At 41.8% G+C, this 21,571-nt stretch overlaps 1 protein-coding gene across 1 annotated transcript; it reads left to right on the forward strand.

Annotated features, from left to right (window-relative positions):
• The first annotated feature begins 10,959 nt into the window (after positions 1–10,959).
• On the forward strand, positions 10,960–12,961 carry CCL20 (C-C motif chemokine ligand 20). Its single transcript, XM_038145927.1, has 4 exons — positions 10,960–11,191; positions 11,420–11,534; positions 12,241–12,318; positions 12,486–12,961. The coding sequence occupies exons 1-4, from the start codon at positions 11,029–11,031 to the stop codon at positions 12,511–12,513; spliced, it is 384 nt and encodes a 127-aa protein (XP_038001855.1). The 5' UTR covers positions 10,960–11,028; the 3' UTR covers positions 12,514–12,961.
• The last annotated feature ends 8,610 nt before the right edge of the window (positions 12,962–21,571 follow it).

Here is a 21,571-nt window from a genome sequence, read left to right on the forward strand (position 1 = left end):
CTTTTTCACTGATTCACATCTGAGTGCCAAACAGAAGACTGTGAGCTTATGCAAGTTTTTGGCCAACTTGAGCCCTATGCCATAAGCTGCCTGCAGCAGAGTTTAGCTGCTGGATTTGAAGGGAACTACACTCTTTTCACCAGATGTAGTCAGATGCAGAGGTGTTGTTCTGCTTGGAGGGTGGGCTTGGTGATCTGTTTCTAGCTGGCATCCCAGTTCTGTTCACTTGGGAAAGGGAAGATTCTGTAGGAGTGGAAGAAAGGTGAGCTTTATGGTAGTAGTGTATCCTGAAGAGTTAATCTAATACGGTCTCTAATGAATCAAGGAGATAGGAAAATTCTGAGAGGGGCAGAAAGGCAGTAAAAGAACAGGACTGCAAACATTCGTCATCCTGATACTGTCTCCTGCCTCTGCTGCCCCTTGGACTCAATCCTTATATTATCTTTGGTGCTTCCCAGGATGGCACCAAGGCTGAAAGGCTCATGTTGGCAGCGTGAGGTCTCTCTGTCTGGTTGGGCACTGAACATCAGCTCACAAATCACATCTGCTTCTTGACACCTGCCCAACTCAGACAAAGAGGCTTCTTCAAATCAAACTGATGGCTTATTCTATTTGGAGAATGTGTACTTTGTTCTCTAAAGGAAGTGATAGCAAAGAAAGTTTTCTGTGGCTAATACTGAATATTTTTCTCCATTTGTGGCCAAATACAGCCTATGCACAGAAAGGTTCCAATGGCAGTTTTAAAGAATAAAGTGTATTTTTGTCAGATTTCTCAGACCCAGGAGTATTCACAGGACAAGTTCACTTTCTGACTTACAGATCAGCTGATCTTTATCTTTTCTCATGTACTGCATGCTCACTTTGGGAATGAGCTGCTCTCTGCAGTCTGGCCCTGAATCCCACGGTGTGTGGGTGAGTGTTTCCATGACTTGTGTCTCAGCTGAATCTTGCCCCAGGTATCTAATGTGGCAAGACATTCACATCCTGGGCTCAGGTGCTTTCAGCTGAGACACAAAAATGAATATGCAAAGTTTAGTTTGGGATATTTAGATAGAAGGTACTAAGGGCATTACTCCAAGGGGTAGGTTAGGAAATACATTCAACCAAACTAACGACTCAGGTACTTGGTTTAAATGTACACTTACAGCTGCTTCCTTACTAAAAAGTAATGCTGTAAGGCTATTTTTTACTATGCTGTACCTTACCTAAGGATAATGTCTACTCTTTTTATCTAGTCACTCTTCTTAACTCTTGTCACTGAAGTGCCCATTGCCACTGGCACCATGCCAGGGTAGTGGCTGCTGGTGGCAGTGCAGGAGCTGGAACAAACAGCTGTGCCATTAATCATCACCCTGAGACATTTTGAGGGGGTTGATTCTTTTTTCTTACAGGCAGCATTTTTGTGTTGGCACACTTGGGCACAAACAAGACCTGGACCTCTTGTTATAATGTGCTTCCAACATGGTATGGAGCACATAGAAGTCCTGTGATGAGTTTATAAAGATTGGTTGAACCTACTTTGGCTGTGCTTTATGTCCCTTTTGTAAACAATGAAGTCTGAGCAAGTGCTGGTTTGAAGGGATTTTCCCTCTTAATCTCCTCTTATTGGCCAGGGAAAGTTAGGTTGCATCGCCTTTTTGCAATATAGGTCACTGGCTGCTTTGTCTCCTTTTGGTTACAGGTTGGTTACTGAATTCACTGTAGGTGAGAGATCACTGATGTAGTTGTGAGAGGCTGGGCATCTGGATTGCAGTGGGTGTCCCCTTGGAAGCACTGCCAAGCCTTTACAGGCATCCTTATTTGCCTGGCAGTGCCCTGCATTGCAGCTCTCTGATTTGCTCTGTGCCTCTTGCAAAAATCTCTCACAGATCTTGGGAGGTTTCCAAATAAAGGTGTTTCCCACCCTCTGGGGACTGGGTTTGGTTGTCTGAGGACTGGGTTGGTTGAACAAGCTTTTACTTTCTCACTCTTACTGGCACAAAGCACACTCTGCTCTCCCAACTGAGGCATGCAAAGCAGTGACGTGTTGGAAGGTGGAGAAAACCTTCCTGTTGCATTCAATTACTGCAGAACAGATAGACCTACAGACCTACAGAAGAACAGGTTATACCTTAAGTAGGTCCTTTAGTTTTCCTTATATTTTTCTTCTGGATCATCAGTGGAGGACAGGAACCACTCCTTTGTCAGTGGAATTCTCTGAGGATTTTCCTTTCTAATAAAATATTATGGGGTCACTGCTGTGGGTTTGCAGCTGACTTTTGTGCAAGTGCTGACTGTGGCTGAATGCACTGGGCACTGGTGTCCCTCTGTCCCCTACACTGTCCGTCAGCTCTTCTAATGGCATAGAAGCCATCAGGGTTTAAAGGAAGAACAGCAGTTTTTTGTTTCTCAATGAAGTGGGGAAAGATGATTCTGGTGAAAAAAAAAAAGACACATGGTAAGAAAAAATAAGAAAAAAAGCATTGCTTTTAGGAGATGAGGAATAATATGAAACACTCTATTAAGCTTCATCTTCAGAATTTCTAACTACACATAGAAATAGATGTATGTAGGATGCTTATCCCAGCATCAAAAAATCTCCCCTATCTCCAAGTTTGCTACTTGATGATTTGGCCTGGTGACTTTAACATCTTATTTGTAGATTTGTAACATTGCCATACAATCCAATTCAATACCTGTGCTTTAGTCTTTCTTAGATTGCATACTTTTAAAATCTCCAGGTAATTAACAAAAGGGAAGTGATTTATACGTCAAAGAAATCTCATTTGAAATGGTTAATACTTGTAGCGACTAATGCTCATGCACTGTGGTTTGCCAAAGAGAAATGAGAGGAAAAAACTGAAGGGATTTCTAAGGCACTTTCCATGTTGAAAGAGCACTTTCCAGGGTGTGTTGCCCTGCAGACTTATTCCACATGCCTCCCACTAGTGGCAGATATTGTCCTGTTTTTCACAGACGGATATCACATTTCAGAGATACAAATTCATGTTTGCACAACCTCTGTGTGCAGGAAGTTTCAGCTCAGCATATCCTCTCTGTGTTTTTTTATCCTCAAGGTTCATCTCATTACAGACACATGGGAGACTTTGAATCATTACAACAGCCCAAGTAGTGTAAAGTCCTGCTGGAAGAGCATTTGTCACATTTTCTTAAGTGGTCATAACAAGCTGGCTGCTTCATTTAATGCTAAACCTCTAATGAAAACTGAAACAGACTTAAAATAAGTCTATTATGCTGCTAATGTTTGCTTAAATGTAAGAATTCTTGCACTTTAAATGTCCTGAGTTCTTCTAATACCTTGATTTCTTGCCAGCTTCAAAGAGTTTTGATCATAGAGTTATTAAAGTCTTTAAGGGTTTTGTTTTTGTTGTTTGGTTTTTTCATCAACAGTGTGTTAGGTTTTATCCCTTCCATGAAGAATATTTTTTTTTAACGTGGTCCAAGTTTTTCTCCATGTACCTTCACCTTCCTGTGAGTTCTTTCAAAGGCAAAGCAGTTACAGTGTATGTTGTACCCTGGAGCTCTGGTCCTGGTTGCCATGTGCCTCGATGGCCTAGGTCGGGTACAAACACAAATAGAAAAAGGACCAGTCTTTGATCTGAGGAAGGCTGGGCTTCTTTCTTGAGGAGATGTTCTTGTAAAACACAGGTCACTTCGGAATAGCAGATTTCTGGCAAGTCCAGATTGCTTGACTTAAAACATCTTTTCTGGTTTAAAACAGTTTTTCTGTCTCTGGTTCTTGCCTTGTTTACTGGAGCCCCTGATGATTGGGAGCAGGCTTGAGTGGTTTGACACAGCACCTTCCTCAAAGCCCTAGCCAAGAGCCCAACCAACAGGGCACTTTTGGGGCTGGCTGCAGTTGTCTGGGCTAGCAATAAGCAAGAAAGACTCTGAAAACAGGGACAGGCAAGAGAATGCTTGAAGCAGCCAAGAGAACCCAGCAGAAAGAGAGGAAAAAATTACCCTGGCAGATGGCTTCCTTCACAGGAGCTAGGGGAAGGCAGCTCTTTCTAGGGCTTCCAAAGGCCTCTTGAAGAAATCAAGAGGTGATAACCAAGGTTCAGAAAAGGGGTATAGGAGGGTGAGAGAGTCAGTGATCTCATTTGTGTTATGCAAAAGAACCTGTAAGAGTCAGGATGGAAGGGATGTGGTGGTGTGGTTTCCTTGGGAAAAGAACAGGCCCCTTGGAAAGAGGGAAGTCCAAGGCAGTTGGTTTGGGCAACTGTGGTTTAGAGCTGCTCACAGGAAAGTCCCTGTAACACAACCCCGTAGTGGTGAAAGCTGCAGTGATTGCAGCACTTGCCTTGAGAGCGCCTGTGTCCACAGCTGCTCTGCCAGCCTTCATGACACAGCCACTCCAGTGTTAACTAACAGCTATTTAAAACAATCTTGATTGGTTTTTGTTTGGCAACTCCCAAATAAGCAGGTATTTCTGGGTATTTTTAAGCTGGTCTTCCAGTAACACATGACAAAACTCTGGCTGTGTTAACAATGTACTAAGTAGCCCAAATAATCACAGATTCTATATGTCAAGTATGACTTAGTAAAACCTTCATGAGTTCTCTGGGTCAACTTAAAACTTTACCACTTCATGTTGTTTAGGTTTTTTTTCCTCTTTTCTTTATAAGGTTTGGATTATTTGTCTTAGGTCTTCCTGAGGAAGCAAACAGAACACAAAAAACCCTAGCTTCCCATTTTCTTAATAGTTCTCTTCTAATTTTATACAAAACCATGTTTCAATTGAATTAATGAACAGTTTCAGCCAACTTAAAACTGCATTTTACTGCAAATTTTAAGTCACAGATTTTCTTCCTCCTTATTTCTATTCTTGTATTTTACTTTCAAGATTCAGAAAATGTCACATATTTCTCTTTCATAGTTGCCAAGGCATAGTTTCTTTTTCTCCTCTTTCTGAATTAAACATTTTTAAAGTGCAAGCCCTCAATTTATCAGTATTGGAAGGCATTTTCATGTTCAGGCTGTGGATTTTGGCTCCAGCAATTTTCCTTTTCCAAGTCTTCTTTGGGATCTATGCATCTTGGGGAAATTCTCAGCCAAACTGAAGTAGTGGAGAAGCACTGACTTGTGTAGAAATGGTGAGGGTCAGGCTCATCTCAGCATGGTTGTACGATCACTCTCGTGCTGAAAAGTTACCGATAGCTTTTGTTGGTGTAGATTTTGGGATGTCCAACACATCTGTGTCTAACGTGTGTAGTATCCTTGCATTACATTAATTTAATTACATCAATTAATCAATCACATTGCTACTTTTTGTAATCAGGTTTCTTTTTGTCTGCAAATGACACTTGGTGGTCTCAGTCCCTTGCAGGAAATAGCGTAAAATCCTTTCAAGTGATTCCTTCCTTTCTTCCCACCTTTGTAGAAGTTACTCAGAAAATCTGCACTTCTGGACTATAAGGATCAGAAACATACTAGTCAAAAATGTTTCTGCTGTTGTGTTTACTATGCCTAAACACATAAAATAAAAAATAAAATAAAACCAAATTTAAACTGGAAGAGAGCTAGGGCTGTAACAATGCAAATATAATGTCACTTAGAGCCCAGCTTGGCACAGAGCTTTTAACTTTTTTTAAAGCTTCCTCTTCTGACTGGTGTGTTGACCCTGGCTGGATGCCAGGTGCCCAGCAAAGCTGCTTTATCACTCCACTCCTCAGCTGGACAGAGGAGAGGTAAATGAGGAAAGGCTCAGAGACCAAAACAAGGGCATGGAGAGATTAATCACCAATTGCCAACACAGGCAAAACAGATTCAACTTGAGGAAATTCCTTACATTTTTTTTAGCAATCAATCAAGGTAGGATAATGACAGGTAAGATCAAATCTTAAAACATCTTCCCCCCACACCTCCCTTCTTCCTGGGCTTAACTTTACTCCTGATTTTCTGCACCTGCTTCCCCCAGCAGTTCAGGTGTATAAAAATGAAGGTTTTGGTCACTTCATTACATGTAACCTCTGCTGCTCCATCCTGCTCAGGGAGAGAACTGCCCACACTATCCCCCTCCTCCAGCACGGGCTCCTCTCTCCATGGGGCCACAAGTTCTGCCAGGATCCTGCTGCAGTGTGGGTTTCCCAAGGGGTCACAGCCTCTCTTGGGCATCCACCTGCTCTGACGTGGGGTCCTCCAGGGGCAGCAGGTGGATCTCTGCTCCTGCATGGGCACAGCTGCCTCACCACAGCCTGCACTTTGGGCTTCAGGGAATCTCTGCTCTGGCGCCTGGAGCAGGTCCTGCCCCTCCTTCTGCACTGAACTTGGGGTCTGCAGAGTGGTTTCATATATCCATCCTCCATATACTCATTCTTCTCTCTGGTGCAGTTGCGCAGGGTTTTTTCCCCCCTTCCTAAACACATTATCTCAGAGATGATACCACTGTCAGTGATGGGCTCAGCCTTGTCCACTGAGTCCTTCCTTGGAGCCAGCTGGCATTGCCTCTGCCAGACATGGGAGAAGATTCTAGCAGAGAATCCACCATCAGTGCCTACCCAAAGCCCTGCTACACAAATCCAGTGAAGACTTTCTTCATTCTTCTTTCGAGTTATAGGCTTTGCCATCACATTTGAGAGGACCATTTCTGTGAAAAGGTGGTTGGCTACCCCAGGGGACTGTAGACAGAGTAGAGTTAACTTTGCAGAGAGAAATCTGCCCTCAGAACACTAGATATTTAGCTTCTGCATGTAGGTAGCAGGAAGCAATCAGCAGTGCTGGGATGCTGCCAGGATGTTCATGGCAGGTGCACCAGGTCTCCTCATAACCTGCACTTTCGATAGATGGGAAGTTAATTTCTCCCAACAGGCACATATCTTGTCCATAATTGCATTCAATGGTATTTCTAGATCTGTAACGTATGAAGTGCAACCTATAATTAGTGAAAATTGGCTTCTTCCTCAGATAACGACTTTTGTCAGTCATGCAAGTACTGAATTGCCTGAAATCACTGGATTGCATCACAGCCTCTAAAGCTCCAGAGATATTGAGCAAGTTACCTCTGGAACTTTTGTGCTTGGTACTTATTTTGCATTTACTCATCAGAGATTACGCAATGATTAAATCCCGGTATTTGGCCGTGTTCCTTCCGGCTACTGCCTTCTCATGCACTTTGCTTTATTAAAGAAGTCCTAAACCTTTGGAAATGACAGAAGGGAATTTCCCCCATCTGGTTCTGTGTTTCCTGGATGATCAGCAGTATTGCTGCAAGGTTTTATTTACATCAATTCAGAAAAGGTACTAATAAGCAGTAAAACAATATCTCTTTGTGAGGATGAAAAACATGGAAAGTTGTTAACTGCTAGGTCATTAACAACTGGCAGTATGTTTCTCTTCTCATTGTAGGGCACAGGTAAAGATACTAACATTGGCTGACTTTCAAGTTCTTTATTTTAGTCTTTCATCTTTAATGTTAGGCCTAAGCCCATAAAGTGACAATAAGCAAATGGTTAATGATTGTAAAATTCCTTCTCTGTCTTTCTCTCCAAAAGTCCAAGTATTTTAACCCTTGCAAGGAAGCCAGGTAGACTGCTCCTGTGCTTTTGTGTGATGGGGAGAATGATGCGGTAAGCCCATCCCCTCCCCACCAAATTTTTTGCCCTGTACGGAGGTGTTTATCAAGGTTGAACTATTAAATCCTCTTCAGCATTTCAGACTTTCAGCAGGTATTTCTGTGAGTAGAAGTCCTTCAGAATATAAGAGAGGAAGCGTATTATCAGGATGCAGCTGCTTGGTGACCAGAGAAAGTTGCCTCTGGCTGTATCTTTGCAGGTGGTGTCTGAGAGCAATTGGACTCCCCAGCTCTCCTCTTTAACATCCCCAAGCTGCTCAGAACTGTCAGTTCCCCAGTATTACTTGGGAAAAGGCTCCGTTTTCCCTGATGCACTTCTTCCACAGGTCTGACTGGATGGCTCTGCAGCACTGGCACCTGGGCTGTCTTTGCTGTTACACACACAGGAGGAGTGTGAGCCTGCTTTGTCTGGCCCCTGGAACAATGGGAGAGGAAGCTTAGGAGAGGATGAATGCTTTGTCAGTCTGTGTTTTGCTGCTCTGCCTTACTGTGTCTGCAGTTATTGTGAGTGGATCTGAAGAGGGACAAGAGGAGGGAGGGAAGCTGAGAAGCTTACAGCAAAATCAAGTCAGGAAGACAAATAAGTCAAGGAACTAAAATAAGAAACAAACAGCTAAATGTGAAAAACTCAGAAAAAATAATTTAGGGTTGATTGTGGCTTGGGAAGGAACCCCAAGTTTAAGATCATGTTCAGGGGAACACCACATCCAGCTTGAGTATCTGCAAGGCTATTCAAACTAGGCTTTCCCATCCTGGGCAACCTGTCCTAGTGCCTCATTCCCTTGCTGTGGAGAGGTGACTTCTCTATATCTGATGAGAATTTTCCTTTTCACAGCTTGTGGCTGATACCTCTCATGCTTTGGCTGTACCCTCTGAGGAGACTCTGGACACAGCCCTCCCTACACAGGCCCTGGGGCAGGGAAATGATGGCCTCCCTTGACCTGGTGGCTTCTTCAATGTGTAGCCTTTGAACTGCAGTAGCATTAAGACACCAAACACATTTATATGGCACCTGCAACTGAGCCAGGAACAGGTTTGGAGGTGCCACTGGCCAGCCTGGGGCCTGGCAGCCTCATCTCTTGGCTGTGTGGCAGTCCCTGGCCAGCCCACGTGGCCCCACTTGGTCACACAGGGGCCAAAGGAAACCAGGTTGAAAGTTTGGTTGGGTCAGGGTGGATAACAGTCACTGTTCCCTCACTCCCAGGGAATAATGAAAAACACTTCCCTGGGACATATAAGCACCTCCTTGTTTTTATATATTTTTTGCCTTCTGTTTCCATTAGGGGTTTGTGAAGGTAAAGACTGATAAGATACAGTTACATGTCATATCACAACCAGCAGAGCTTTCTTCAGCTGTTTGCATTAAACCTTTTAGCATTGTTTTAACTACTTTGTGCAAATAAACCGAAGGTACTTTGTATACACCAAGCACAAACAAAATGACAGCACTCCTGAAGTTGGGGCCCTCCTTATGGCTGTTGTTCTAAATCTAAATCTTAAACTCATTTCCTAAATCAAACAAAAAATTAGATAAAAGGAACACCCTTTAAGATGAACACGATTCCAGCTGTGACAAGGCACATTGCCAGCCACGGTCAGTTGTGGGAACCATTGGAGTGATGGAAACTGCCTAAGGGCAGGACCACAGGATACGGGGTAAGTGCTGCCTGGGGAGTGTCATCGTCCTGGTATCCAAACTGCTGCAGCTTAAGTAGAAGTGTCAAAGCTCAGATGAGAGGATTCTATCCAAGAAGCACTCAGTGGAGAAGAAATAGAGCTGTAGAATCACAAGGAAGACATGAGGTGCAAGGCCACCTCCATCTGGATAACAGCATGGCCTAGGAAATGGCATACGAAACGCCAAAGCAGGGTATAGCTGTAATAGATTTGGGATCCACGAAACCTGTATGTAAAAGAAAAAAACTACCATTCTAGTCAGCTAGTTTCAGGCATTGCCTAATGCTGAGAGTCTTTAAAGCAGTGCAGAGATAGCTGCATACTGAGAGCATTGATCTTTTTGAACTTTTGTTGCCTTTCACTATGATCCATAAAACAGTTACAAAAAGCTGCATTCATTAGGGCATGGGTTCTTTGTTGCCTCCTCCCCATCCTTTGGCCAGTTGCTGTGGCTCTGCAGAGAAGCATGTCCAGTATGTGTGATGTCATGCACACTGCAAGGTTGCTCATGTATACCTCAGCCAGATGAAATTCCCTCAATTCTCACTGTTACATAGAGAAATTAATTTCTCTGAATAACAGTCTGTTCTAGAGTTCAAGCTGTTTCCATTTCTACAAATCACCCTTTGAGAGAGGTACTGGCACTCTGTGAAGCATAGAAGGCATGTAATTATGCACTGCCTATGACTGTCCATGAGCTCTACCTTAAGAGAAGCCACTTAAAGCTCAGGTTACTCTATAAGCACCTGGAGCTGGCAGCAGCTCCTGTGAGCACTGGCTGCCCAGGACATGGCCCGCAGCCACCACGGTAGTTTCACACAGATCCCTAAACAGCATGGGAAAGTTCCACCCTTGAGTAGCAGCTCAAATGATGTACTTGGAGTGGTGACAGAGCCTCTCCCCAGTGGTTTCTCTAGAGCTGTGCGAGGCAATTTTAAGATTGTGTGTTTTTGTGTTGAATGTTCAGGAGTCACAATACTCTGGTACAGTCAGAGTATTGCTTTGGGAAAGCAACAATCTACAGCTATTGTTTATGAAGCACATTAATGCATTCTAGAAAGCACAAATTTGGAGAATATAGGCCCCATTTCAAGTTTCTTTTAAGCTCATTCTGTTGCAGATGAAATAGTTCAGATGTAACAAGCTGGTATGAAGTCATGGAAAGGAATATATGGTTAAGGAAATGAAATAAACTCATTTCCATAAATACTCAATGTTGCTCATGTGTCCCTGCCAATACTACACTCCAGAGCTCAGAAAGCAGTAATCTGGAAAGTCCAATGTTATTGTGTTGGCCAACCAGGAAATATTAATGTAGTACCTTGGTGTTGGTGCAGCTTGTGACCCAGCTCCTGTGAGCTTGCCACACTGAAATGAATCTGGCTGGCTCAGCCCACCTCCCTCTGCTCCCAGGCTGGTTTTATTAAACTAGAGCACAGCAGACACACAGTTTCTGTAGGTAACATTTAAAGTTATCTACATTTGACTTTCCTCATTTCGCAACCCACACTCCTACCCCTAAAACTACAAGCACTTCACCCACAGAACCATTACCTCATAGCCTTTTATTTCCTTTTCTTTCAGACCGAATCTTTTAAGCAACTTTAAAAAAAAAAAATTAAAATATTCCCCAGCAAGCTGTTATCTCCGTTTGTAGTAACCGGAAGGAGAGCTGGGGCCAAATCGGGCGAGATGGAATTTGTGTGGGGAAACCCGCTGATGACAGTGGAACCCGCCCGTGTGTGAATTCCCGCGCCTCCTGCCACCCCTTTATAAGCATGTGGAGGTGCGGCAGGGCTGGCAGGAGCAGCAGGCAGCAGCCAGGCACTCACTGGAGCACAGCTGTGTGTGGAGAGGGAATGACTGGCTGCAGCAGCAAGAGCAGGGTCCTGGTTTCCCTGCTGGGGCTCCTGGCACTGCTCCTGTGGGGCACCTCGGAAGGTGAGTGACCTCGGGTGTTCTGCTCTGGGAAGGGCTCCTGGTGCTGCTCACAACTGGCAGCAGGATGAGGCTGAGCTGGAAGGTAATGGTTTCAGCAAAATGTGCTGTCTCCTGTCTCGTCCCCCTCTTCTGTCATGAGTGAGCTGGATGGTTGGGGTTGAACAGTGAGTGACCTAGACAGCAGGGCCAAAGGGGGTTTATTTACTTTGTTGTTGTCCTTCATTCCAGCACAAAGCAACCAGGATTGCTGCCTGTCCTACACCAAAGTGCGTCTGCCTCGGTGGGCCCTGAAGGGTTACACTGAACAGCTCCCCAGTGAGGTCTGCGACATCCCTGCCATCATGTAAGTTGCCTTCTGAATCTCTGCAGTTTTTTCTGACATGTATTAACCTTGGGATGTCTGTTTGGGCTAAACCAAGGATTTGAATGTTATAAGAGTGATTTTTCCTGCCTTTTCAAATAGTTAAATTAACTGAAGAAATTGTATATCACACCTGTAAACAAAACACACAACCTCTAGTTGATAGGGACTGCTAACCCAAGGGACAGTCATACAAGGTAAATAATAAATCTGGCTCTTTAGGAATCAGCTGTGCAAACAAAGACAGGTTTTGTCTCCAATCTGGCCAACACAGAGTGCTCCCTTGCCAAAACCTGTGAACAGATACATAAGTGACAAGACTTCTTCCAATTCACAGGGATTGGATTTTTTCTTACAAGGTTTTGGCCTAGATGTTGATCTGTTAGCTTAGCTTGACAGCAGCTATTCTCAATTTTACAAATTGTTTCTGGCATCCAGCAAAGGTCTTTGCCTAAACAGATAAAATAAACTGAACATTTTATGGTGCAAAAAATGATCCCTGAGACTAAAGTAGCTATTACATTTAACTTTCTTTTTCTTCATATAATATTGGAGGGATTTGGAGCATTCCATGTCTAGCTGGTGTTTACAAAAGCAGTTTCTATTGGTCATTATATAGAGTAACTGTACTCCACACAGCAGTTATTGGCAGGGATTTCTGATTTCTTCATCATTATTTATTTTCCAGTTTCCACACTGCCAGTGGGCTGAATGCCTGTGTAAATCCTAAGGAAGGCTGGGTGAAGAAACATCTCCTTTTCCTGAGGTAGGAATCCATCTCTTCCCATCTCCTGTCAGACGTAGGGACTCCTTTCTGGAGTCTTCTCAGAGACAGTCATGTCACATGCCCCTTCTTCCACCTGAGCTATTCTCTCAGGGAAGAAAACTATAATTGAGGTCATTATTTATGTGTGTTCTCTCTTCCTTTAACAGCCACAGGCTCAGGAAGATGTCAGCCTGACGCAGTTTCCAGCAAGGAGCTAAACAGAGACATGGCTGAAGTAGCACTGGGTTGAGGCTCCCAGCTGAGGTGGTTTGTGCACTGCTGTGTGCTCACTCACCTCCAACTCTGGCTTCTTTGAAACCCATGAACTTCTTGAGTTGATTCATATTGCATCGCTGTTTTGCTTGAGTTAAGCATGTTGATAAAGTTTCTATTTTTACTAATATGTGTATGTTACTGATAGGGCATGAGTACTGTTTAGTAAGGTCTACCTTGAGCTGTTGTACAGAGTGTGAATTTTATTAAGTTTATTGCATGTTGGTTTTGTTTTCTTCAGCATATGTAAAGCAGGTTATTTATTCTGTTTATTTTGTTATTGTCTTGTGCCAAGATGTTTCCTTGAAGCTGTAGTTAGCATTACAATACCTCTTGAATTATTGTGAAACAAAGTCTGTTTGTAGAAAAAGAAATGTTAACTGGAGATTTAAAAAAAATAAATGTTAAAATCAGCACTCTCTGTAATATGTTTCTTTCTTTTTAATTGAAAACATGACTGCCCTTGAAATTAATTCCTTTGTTAAGAGCCTCCAGCCGAAACAACTGCACAGGTGTGTTGACACCTGTTACAACCACTTTACTCACTTTGCTTGCCCTAGGGGTAGCTATGACCTCCATAGGATGTAATTCCTTCCTCACTCCCGGGCAGCTGCTATATATGAAGTTTTGTTTACCATAAAGACTTAGCTTCAACTTAATCAGACTTGAGAGAACTGCTTTTGCCAGTTTCTCTGTTTATTCAGGAGGAGCCTTACACATTGTTACTGGGCAAGCTTCTAGCTTATCCACAGAGGAGGATTCATTGTGGTAATAGCCTGCTCTCAACCTAAAGGACTTTCTCTAGAGGAGAAACTTGCAGAGCTTTCCTCTGCTTTTCGTGTCTGCCTATGGTATCCTATGGCTTCCAGCATAATGAGGTTTTCCTGATGCAGGAGCTCTGGATGCCTGATAAAATAATGAGACCTGATGGAAGAGATGGGTGCAGGTGGGCTGAAGAAGACTGCTCAGCTTTTTATCCTCCATTACAAGGCCCATGTGGACTTCAGCGATGCGACCATGTAGGGTGTGCAAGTGAAGTCCTTCCTCCCACTGTCAGCACCAGAGTCTTATGGATAAATTTACATCTTGCTTTTTAGTACCTTTTAGTCATAGATATACAAACAATAATTTAAATTTAATTTTTAAACTTAAATGCAAAGCATTTTTGGTGCCCTTGAGAGAGGAGCTGAAAGGTACTGGGTTTTTAAAATAGTGTTCATGAGTGTAAGGCTGTCATTTTCTGATTTCAACACCTGCTAGAACTTAAAAAAATCTGCTTGTGGCTCCACAAATCTGGGATTTGTCAGTTCTCTGTGGGTGAAGCTCTCAAGGAGCAAGGTATCTAAAGGAGCAAAATTAATTAGCTTTAATTTCCTTCAGGTGGATTCCTGATATTGTGAACATAAGGTATCCTCCAGGGAGAAGTAATTATCCCGCTTGTTCCCTGGGCATTCCCCTAACTTCTGGGCAGAAGTGTGGAGCTCTGTCTCATACCTGCTAGTAATGGTATGGGCTATTTGGGCTCAAAGAGTTCACAGGCTAAATCAGGTACCAAAAAGTGGTACAGAATGATGAATGGGTTTGTGTTAAAAGTGCTGGAAGGTGAAGGTCCCCAAGCCTACCCTGGGAATTGGTGTTAGGAGCCAGAGCTGTAAAGTACTTGGTGCAGAAAAGCCTGGAGTCCAAGGGTTGAATTTAAAGCAGGGGAGCAAAATAAGGAAGTGAAGACCAGTGTGTGGAGTTCTGTGGGTGGCTCTTTATTCCCAGTTCAGCCTCTTTAAAGTTTTGTAGTGCTTCTGTAACTCATGCTTCCTCTGCTCGTCCATTGCTGCAAAACCCCACATGCTCCATCCACAGAGCTATGACTTGAGGGATTTCTTTTTAGTTCCTCTTATTCTGGGTGAATTTTTTTTATAACCAACGCCTTGGGAAGAGGAAAGACATTGAAAATATTGGTTTCCATGCTCAATATCAGAAATCGCTAAGGTGGTTATGTTACTGGTAGGAAAGTCTGTGTAGAAATAGCATGTCCCTCCATGCCTTCCTGAGGATACAAACTGGTATTAAAACTGAGTGCTGGGACTCCAAAATCATCAGATCAGAGGCACATTTTTGTATGTAACCTCAAGTGGTCAGTTAGAACTTCTGATAGCTTTGTAAATCATGACCCTTTTTAGGGAAACCTGAATCCTGGTTACTTTGGTGGGACTGTTCTGCATGTGAGTAGGTGAGTTTCTGTCTCCTCTCTGTCTTTGGCCTTCAGCTGCTAATTCAGCCTGTGCAATTTAGTTGAATAATTTGAGATGCAGAATTAAATAATGATCATTTGGAGACTTTTCTATTTGCATAATGTTTAAAAAACCTTTTTTTTTTCCTTGTTGCAAAATTCTTATTATTGCTTGAATATTTGGGAAGTGGATGTGAGAGCTTTCCCTTCAAACTCTGAGCATTTATACTTTAGTTTCAAGTGTCCTGCTTTCCCTGTATTGAAACCAAACATCAGTCATTCTTGTGCTAGCTGCAGTATTGCCATTGAATCTTATTTGTGTCTATTCTTTCTGTGTTTTTTTTTAAATATTTTTTTTTACTTTTTTTATTTCTGGGTTTTTTTACCATATAGCAATCTCACACCTTTCCAAATTAGGAACTCTAGCCTTTTGTTGTGTTAGGATCTTTGACAGAAAAATTTCTGTTCACATATATAATCACAGTTAGATTTACTCATTTTTTATTTTTTTTTTTATCACACTACAGCACAAAGCAACAAAATAACTAGCATTGCATGGTCAGGGATTTTTGTAGGGAATAGCAAATCTGATGATTTAATTTTGCTGTTAAAATATAAAACTTGCCACATTTTGTCTGCTGGAGAAGCATACTAACAAGTTATTTATTGCATTTCTCTTCAGCTGATGGCAGCTTCCATAAGTTCAAGACTGTTTTATTCCTTCCTTGTCTCCTGATTTTTCCACCAAAAGGGGAAAAACACAAAGAGGGGTTGTAAAGCCCCTGCAAATCCAAGAGACAAATGGGTGAATGGCCTTGTCCTGCAGTGCTCAGCTTTCAGGTATATCTGAAACCCCAGCTTTACTGGTGTGCCTAGTGACAGTGGCACTTTCAGCCCCTCCATGGATGTGGATAATTGGTCAGTTATTTTCAATTACCAATGAGCCCATGTGCAGCCTAACTTCAACTGGGGTGAACTGGGGTGCACTACTCAGCTGCAATTTAGTTGAGAATTGAATTGGGGAACTCCAGAACTGCAAAGGGCTTTAAGCTTATGACACTGTCACTTGATTCTAATGGCATCCACCCAGCTGGAGAAACATCAAAACAATAGAAATGGATCAATTGTAACAGACCTTCTGTACACTCAGCTCAGCTGTGTTACACCCTGGCAGTCTTGTTCCAAATATCAGGCTACAGGCAACATCCTTTGCCAAAAAATGAATCATAAAAGAAGCTTTTAGTCTTCAGAACAAGCCCACTGCATTGTGCATGCTAAGTATACCAAGCAATTACAGCTGTATGACTGTACATCAGTGAAAACTATGATTTATGTTCCCATAAATCTTGGTCTTGTGGTTGCTCTGTTTGGGAGGTGTCAGCCTTAACTGAGCAGTGTTGCAGTCCTAAGTCTGAAAAAGCTTTTGAATTGCTGTGTTTATTCTTTCTGTGCTGTCAGGTGCAGACAGCTTCCAGCCAAAGTCCTCCTAGAGCTGCTGGTCTGGTGTTAGAACATTGAAATGTGATATACAATAGCTGCAGTTCTGTGGCTGCTATTGTACATTAGCCATAGAGTATTGCTCATAGACCTACCACTGCAAATAAACCCAGGCACTCGTTTAATAGTGTTTTAGCTTTCTTGAATTTCTAGTGTTATTCAAAGATTATGCAATACAAAATACATATTAAATGTAAAAGCAGCAGATGAAATTTAGAATACTGCGTGAGTAAAAAGCAAATATGCCACAAGAAAAGTAGAGACTAAAATACTATATTTAATTTTTGTTTTAAATTCACAACAGCATTTCTATTGTTTTGTTTCCATGACTTCATTTATACCCCCAAAATAAGGTAATAATTTTACTTGTAAGCCCCTGCATTTACATTTCCATGTTCCTGAAATTTTCCTGCTCCCTAACTCTAAACTGAAAGCTCTTATTTTTTTACACTCTCTTTGTATCAAGCAGAAATTTTATAATTTGGGTTGAAACTCCATAAGAAAATATTCTCTAAATAGCATCCATATAAGGAATTTGCTGGATATACTTACAAGGCACGTCCTATATGAGAAGGATTTTATCCACCATTGTGGCCACACAGCTGATGTACAGAAGTGAGGAGAGATTGCACATAGCACTCTCTCCTAGACTGATACTGCCAGCAAAGGGATATAAGCATCCAAGGAAAAAGAGTTACTACCCCTATTCTCAGAAGTGGTGGCTGATGCAAGTGAGAGTTGACTTTGTATTGGAATCTGTTCTACAGATAAAAAGTCATATCACAGGTTCTGTTAAATTTGGTTCCTTCCAAATTCTTAATATTCATGAGATGCAATCAACTGAGGTTCATCAAATATAAAATTAATTACCACACATATAAATTTAAAAACCCCAACCCCTTGATTAATTTTTTTGTATCCAACACATTTCAGTGTACTAGGTTTTTTCATGATACACCTTTTCCTGAAGTATCCTGATTCACCTAGAAATCTAAGCCTCATAATGATTATTTTTTCTAGCCCTCAAAATTAACCCAGACAAACCACTGGAAAACAAGAGCTTTTCGCACCCAAGCTAGTTGCATGATGTTTCAACACCCAACTCATGTTTTTGTGTAGCAGCTGTAGTAGTGAAATTTGGCAGGAAGGTCAAGGTTTCTTTCAGTGAACACTACTTCCAGTTATCAGAAACTATGATCTTGAGCCCCTTTTCCAGTGAAAACAATGGCTGTTCTAGCTGAGGCTGAAGATGCCTATGTTCTTTCTATCAGTTTGGTTTACAGGGTTTTTTCTCCTTGACGTCTTTACTGCTGGAGAGGGATGGAATGGCCTTTGGAGACAATTCAGCACACCCAGGCTATCATTAGCTGTTTCTGTGTCACAGTGCAGGAGAGGACACAATTATCTGATATTATCTGTAATATCAGATAAGCTTAGACGACACTTGGTTAAGAGATTGTGCCCAGGATAAGAAGGAGGGAGAGAGAAACAAACAAACAAACATACAAACCAGCTTGTGGAAATGGGAGAAGGGTGGCCCATCTGGGCCCACTTGGGCTTCCTGGCGAGAAAACCTGAATGATAGGATCCATTTAATAGATAGCAATTCAGGAAATGTGAAACATGGAAATAGAGCAGTTGGGATCCATGGTTAGTGTAGGCATGTACCAAAGTGTTTAAAACAGAGCACAAAATATTTTTAATTTCTTAGCCAGACTTCAGGTACAGTGATTCAAACTGCAACTGTCTTCTCTCCTGGCCACATGCCCACAAACCAAGGGAAAACGCTTACGTGTAGGCAGAGATCTTATGGTGTGTAGGATGGTCTAGTACAAGAAGTAGTTGACTCATATCTTTTGGATAATAAAATTTAATCAAAACATACATTATTTTTGAAGGAGCTTGACTTGCAAGGGGATAAGCTCGGTACCAAGAATTGATTGACACAATATGAAGGTGTCAGCAGATAGCATCATTAGGTGCCAAGGGCAGAGAAACATTACAAATCTGCCAGGAGCTACAGCCTCAGACCTGTGGGGGAGCAGACAGCTCCCTGCATGCACTGACTGATTAAGCCATCTGATCAGAGCGTGCCAGTGGAAATGGGTTCAAGTAAGTGGACCGAATGGCAGTGAAATTGTCAATTACAGTGTCAAGATTAAACTGGGAGTTCAATATCCTTGCAGCATCATTGGTCAGGCACAAAGCCAGTGATAACTCTGTAAACATTCAAAGTAGGCAAATGGGAAATTGAGAATGACAAATTTAATATGGCAGGTAAATCAGAGCTGTAGAGTGGTCGGTGTGTAGAGTGACTTCAGTTGTTCACTCACATATGAATTGTATCTCATGTATGAATAAGAATTGTTATACAGCTATGTTTAGGGAATGCAAATCAAAATGCTCACTTAAAAGTTTGCAATGCATATCTGAAAAATAATAATGTTTAGGCTATATATCTTACTACAGCGATTTTTTTTCAAATGTACATTTAATACAGCTGTTTCAAAAAGATGATTGTGTGTTCCTGTGAGCATCTGAATATTTCATGTTGTTACAACTAGGAATAAATGGTCAAAACGTCTTTCAGAGATGATGCAAATTTCAGATATCTGAGATATCTGCAAATCTCAAAGACTTGCTCACTCTATAGCATTTCCCAAATTAGTACAAGGGTATGCAAAAATGTTTCATGACCATGAAAGTGGGTAGTGCTGTATAACTGCTAATTACAATTAATGGCTGATATACATGCACCTTCTTTTGCACATCCATACGAAGAACATCAAAATGATGGCAGAAAAGACAGTGTAGAAGGGCTACCACACTTATTGCAGGAATATAGAATCATAGAATGGTTTGGGTTGGAAGGGACCTTAAAGATCATCCAGTTTTAACCCCCTGACATGGGCAGGGACACTCTCCACTAGACCAGGTTGCTTAAGGACCCATCCAACTCCAACCAACCTAGCCTTGAAACAGATACGGAAAAAAGAACTGCTTAAGTGAAATGCTTAATAAATTTCAGAATTATAGACAATAAACATAAAATCCCAAGTTAGTTATTTTGGCTATTTAAAAAAAATTATTACAAACAATGGTGAGATGAACACACTTCTACTTCAGCGAAATCATGTTTTCTAAAACAAAGTGGCTTTAACTACTTATATTTTCCAGTTCTATTGTAGACTTACTAGAAATTTTGTTACTTGTCAGGAGTTTTTGCTGCCTCCTGACTCATGGTTTGACCCAATTGTGCATTATGTATATGTGGAAGAGCTCCTCTCTTTTCCTCACCGGGTGCATCTGAGAACTCACTGACCGCAGAACGCTTGCGTTATTACCCAGCACCGTCAGCTTTGCCATCTTGATGGGACAATGCAGAGCTCAACCCAAAGGTCTTCAGCTCCCATGGGCCATGGAAACAAAGATTAAAGGCGTCTCTGAGTTCTTCTCAGGAGTGGTAAGACAAATATATCTCATTGGGGTTTTTGTACTGAGGATTTTTTTGTTGTCAGGTCAACTCATAAACTTGGCAAGGTTTAGAGGGAAGTCATAAAAAGTGGACAGGAAGGAAAAATTTGTTTCAGCTGAGTAAAAATTTAACTGAAGCAAGTAAGGATGTATGGAATTCCCTGACTGCATGGGATATGCCAGCAGTTTGTCAGAGATGGAAAATGGAAGACTGAGGAAGAGAACTACTGTTCCTTTCTGCTACTTGTTCTTATCTCACTGTAGGTGAACATCACAAGCAACTATTCGTGTGAACAGAAATTTGTGGGTGACACACTTTCTTGGCAAATTGCAACCAGTATTTTTTTTTTTTTTGGATTTTTATAATAATGAAAACAGCCATGCAAAGAGGAAAAACAATCATTGGGAAAGAGAACATTGTTCTACAAGGCACTGTCACTTTTCTCCTAGAACAACTCTTACCTAGCAAAGGGCAAACTCCCATAACATAGAGCCCCTTATATAAGTAATAGTTTTAACATTTTTCATGGCTGTGGTGTCATGATTAGCATTGAAAATACCAGAGTAGAAGTGAGAAGGAGCTTTAGCAATGCACTGAGTCTGTTTGGGTAAGAGGAAGCAGAATAGGCCAGAATAAAACAACCTTGGGAAAAAATTATGTAAATCTGTTTAATTCACCAAGCAGGAACAAGGAACTATCAGAGAACTGTTATTCTACATTCTACAGACCTGAAAATGATGAGAAAGGACAGCACGCAAAAACTCCCATTAGTAAAAATTCACTTCGCCCACTACTGGCATAACAGAAATAGGAAGTGGCTTTGTACATCTTTCCCTCTACTCAGACTACTCTTGGGCTGGCCTTTCTGACTGAGTTCAGCATACCACAGGCTGACCTACTTCAGAACAAGCGGGTCATGATGCAACTTTAAACCAGGACACCTAAACCCCACTCTTCTCTGCAAGCGTGTTTGAGTCAGAAACACTTCTTTGGTCTTATCCTTAGGATGGTACATTGGCTCAAGAGAGGATTTTTCAGAATCTGTGTTGGCAGAAAGAACCCAAGGTTCTCCAAAGGAAGTTCTTCATTGTAACTGCACTGATTTTGCTTCACAGTGTCCGACAGAGTTCCCTTCAGCACTGTAGACAGATCTACACTGAAGCCTTTCAAAGCCTCTTGAATACAGACCAATGAGTTTTATGCTGTCTCAACTTTCTGCCTCCCCTGGAAGCTGCTGACATAAGCAAAAATGCACAGGGAGCAACTGCTATATAAATTATCTTTACAGGCTGATATCATCAATACTTTTGATCTCTGTACATAAAATATGTATGTCTCAGCATTTAATTTTTATTTCCAGTGTAGATATTTTTGAACTCCATACATGGCGCATTCTTTGAAGTCAGCCTTTCATGACTCAGAGGTTGTGTGCACTCTTTAGACACTGAAAAAATAGCAGGGCAACAATTTTGCCCAGGAGTCTGAAAATATTCCTTCTAAAAGTATGCACTAGCTGCTTCTTTCCATGAACTTGAAGAAAAACTGCATTTCTCCTTAGAAGTCAAAGTTTAATGGTATGAACAGGAGCTCAGTCCGCTGTATCATCACAATCCCTCTTGTCTAGTCTCCAAGTAAAAATGAAATAGCAAGTCCTTCCATTCACTCCCTCCCCACAGTTTTCCCCTTTTTGCCTAAAGCCTCCTTAGGTAATCCTACTGGTGCTACAGCTCTGGTTCTGTTTTGTCAGAAGGACACACTGTGGTCATTGTACATGTATTTTG

Source organism: Motacilla alba, chromosome 9 (genome assembly GCF_015832195.1).
Source record: "Motacilla alba alba isolate MOTALB_02 chromosome 9, Motacilla_alba_V1.0_pri, whole genome shotgun sequence".
NCBI lineage: Eukaryota > Metazoa > Chordata > Aves > Passeriformes > Motacillidae > Motacilla > Motacilla alba.

Bases quoted from the DNA above. Each gene is read 5' to 3' on its own strand.
- CCL20 (XM_038145927.1), top strand. From the start codon at position 11,029: ATGTGGAGGTGCGGCAGGGCTGGCAGGAGCAGCAGGCAGCAGCCAGGC. The intron at 11,535-12,240 runs GTAAGTTGCCTT...TTTATTTTCCAG, and splicing joins TGCGACATCCCTGCCATCAT to TTTCCACACTGCCAGTGGGC. The intron at 12,319-12,485 runs GTAGGAATCCAT...TTCCTTTAACAG, and splicing joins AAACATCTCCTTTTCCTGAG to CCACAGGCTCAGGAAGATGT.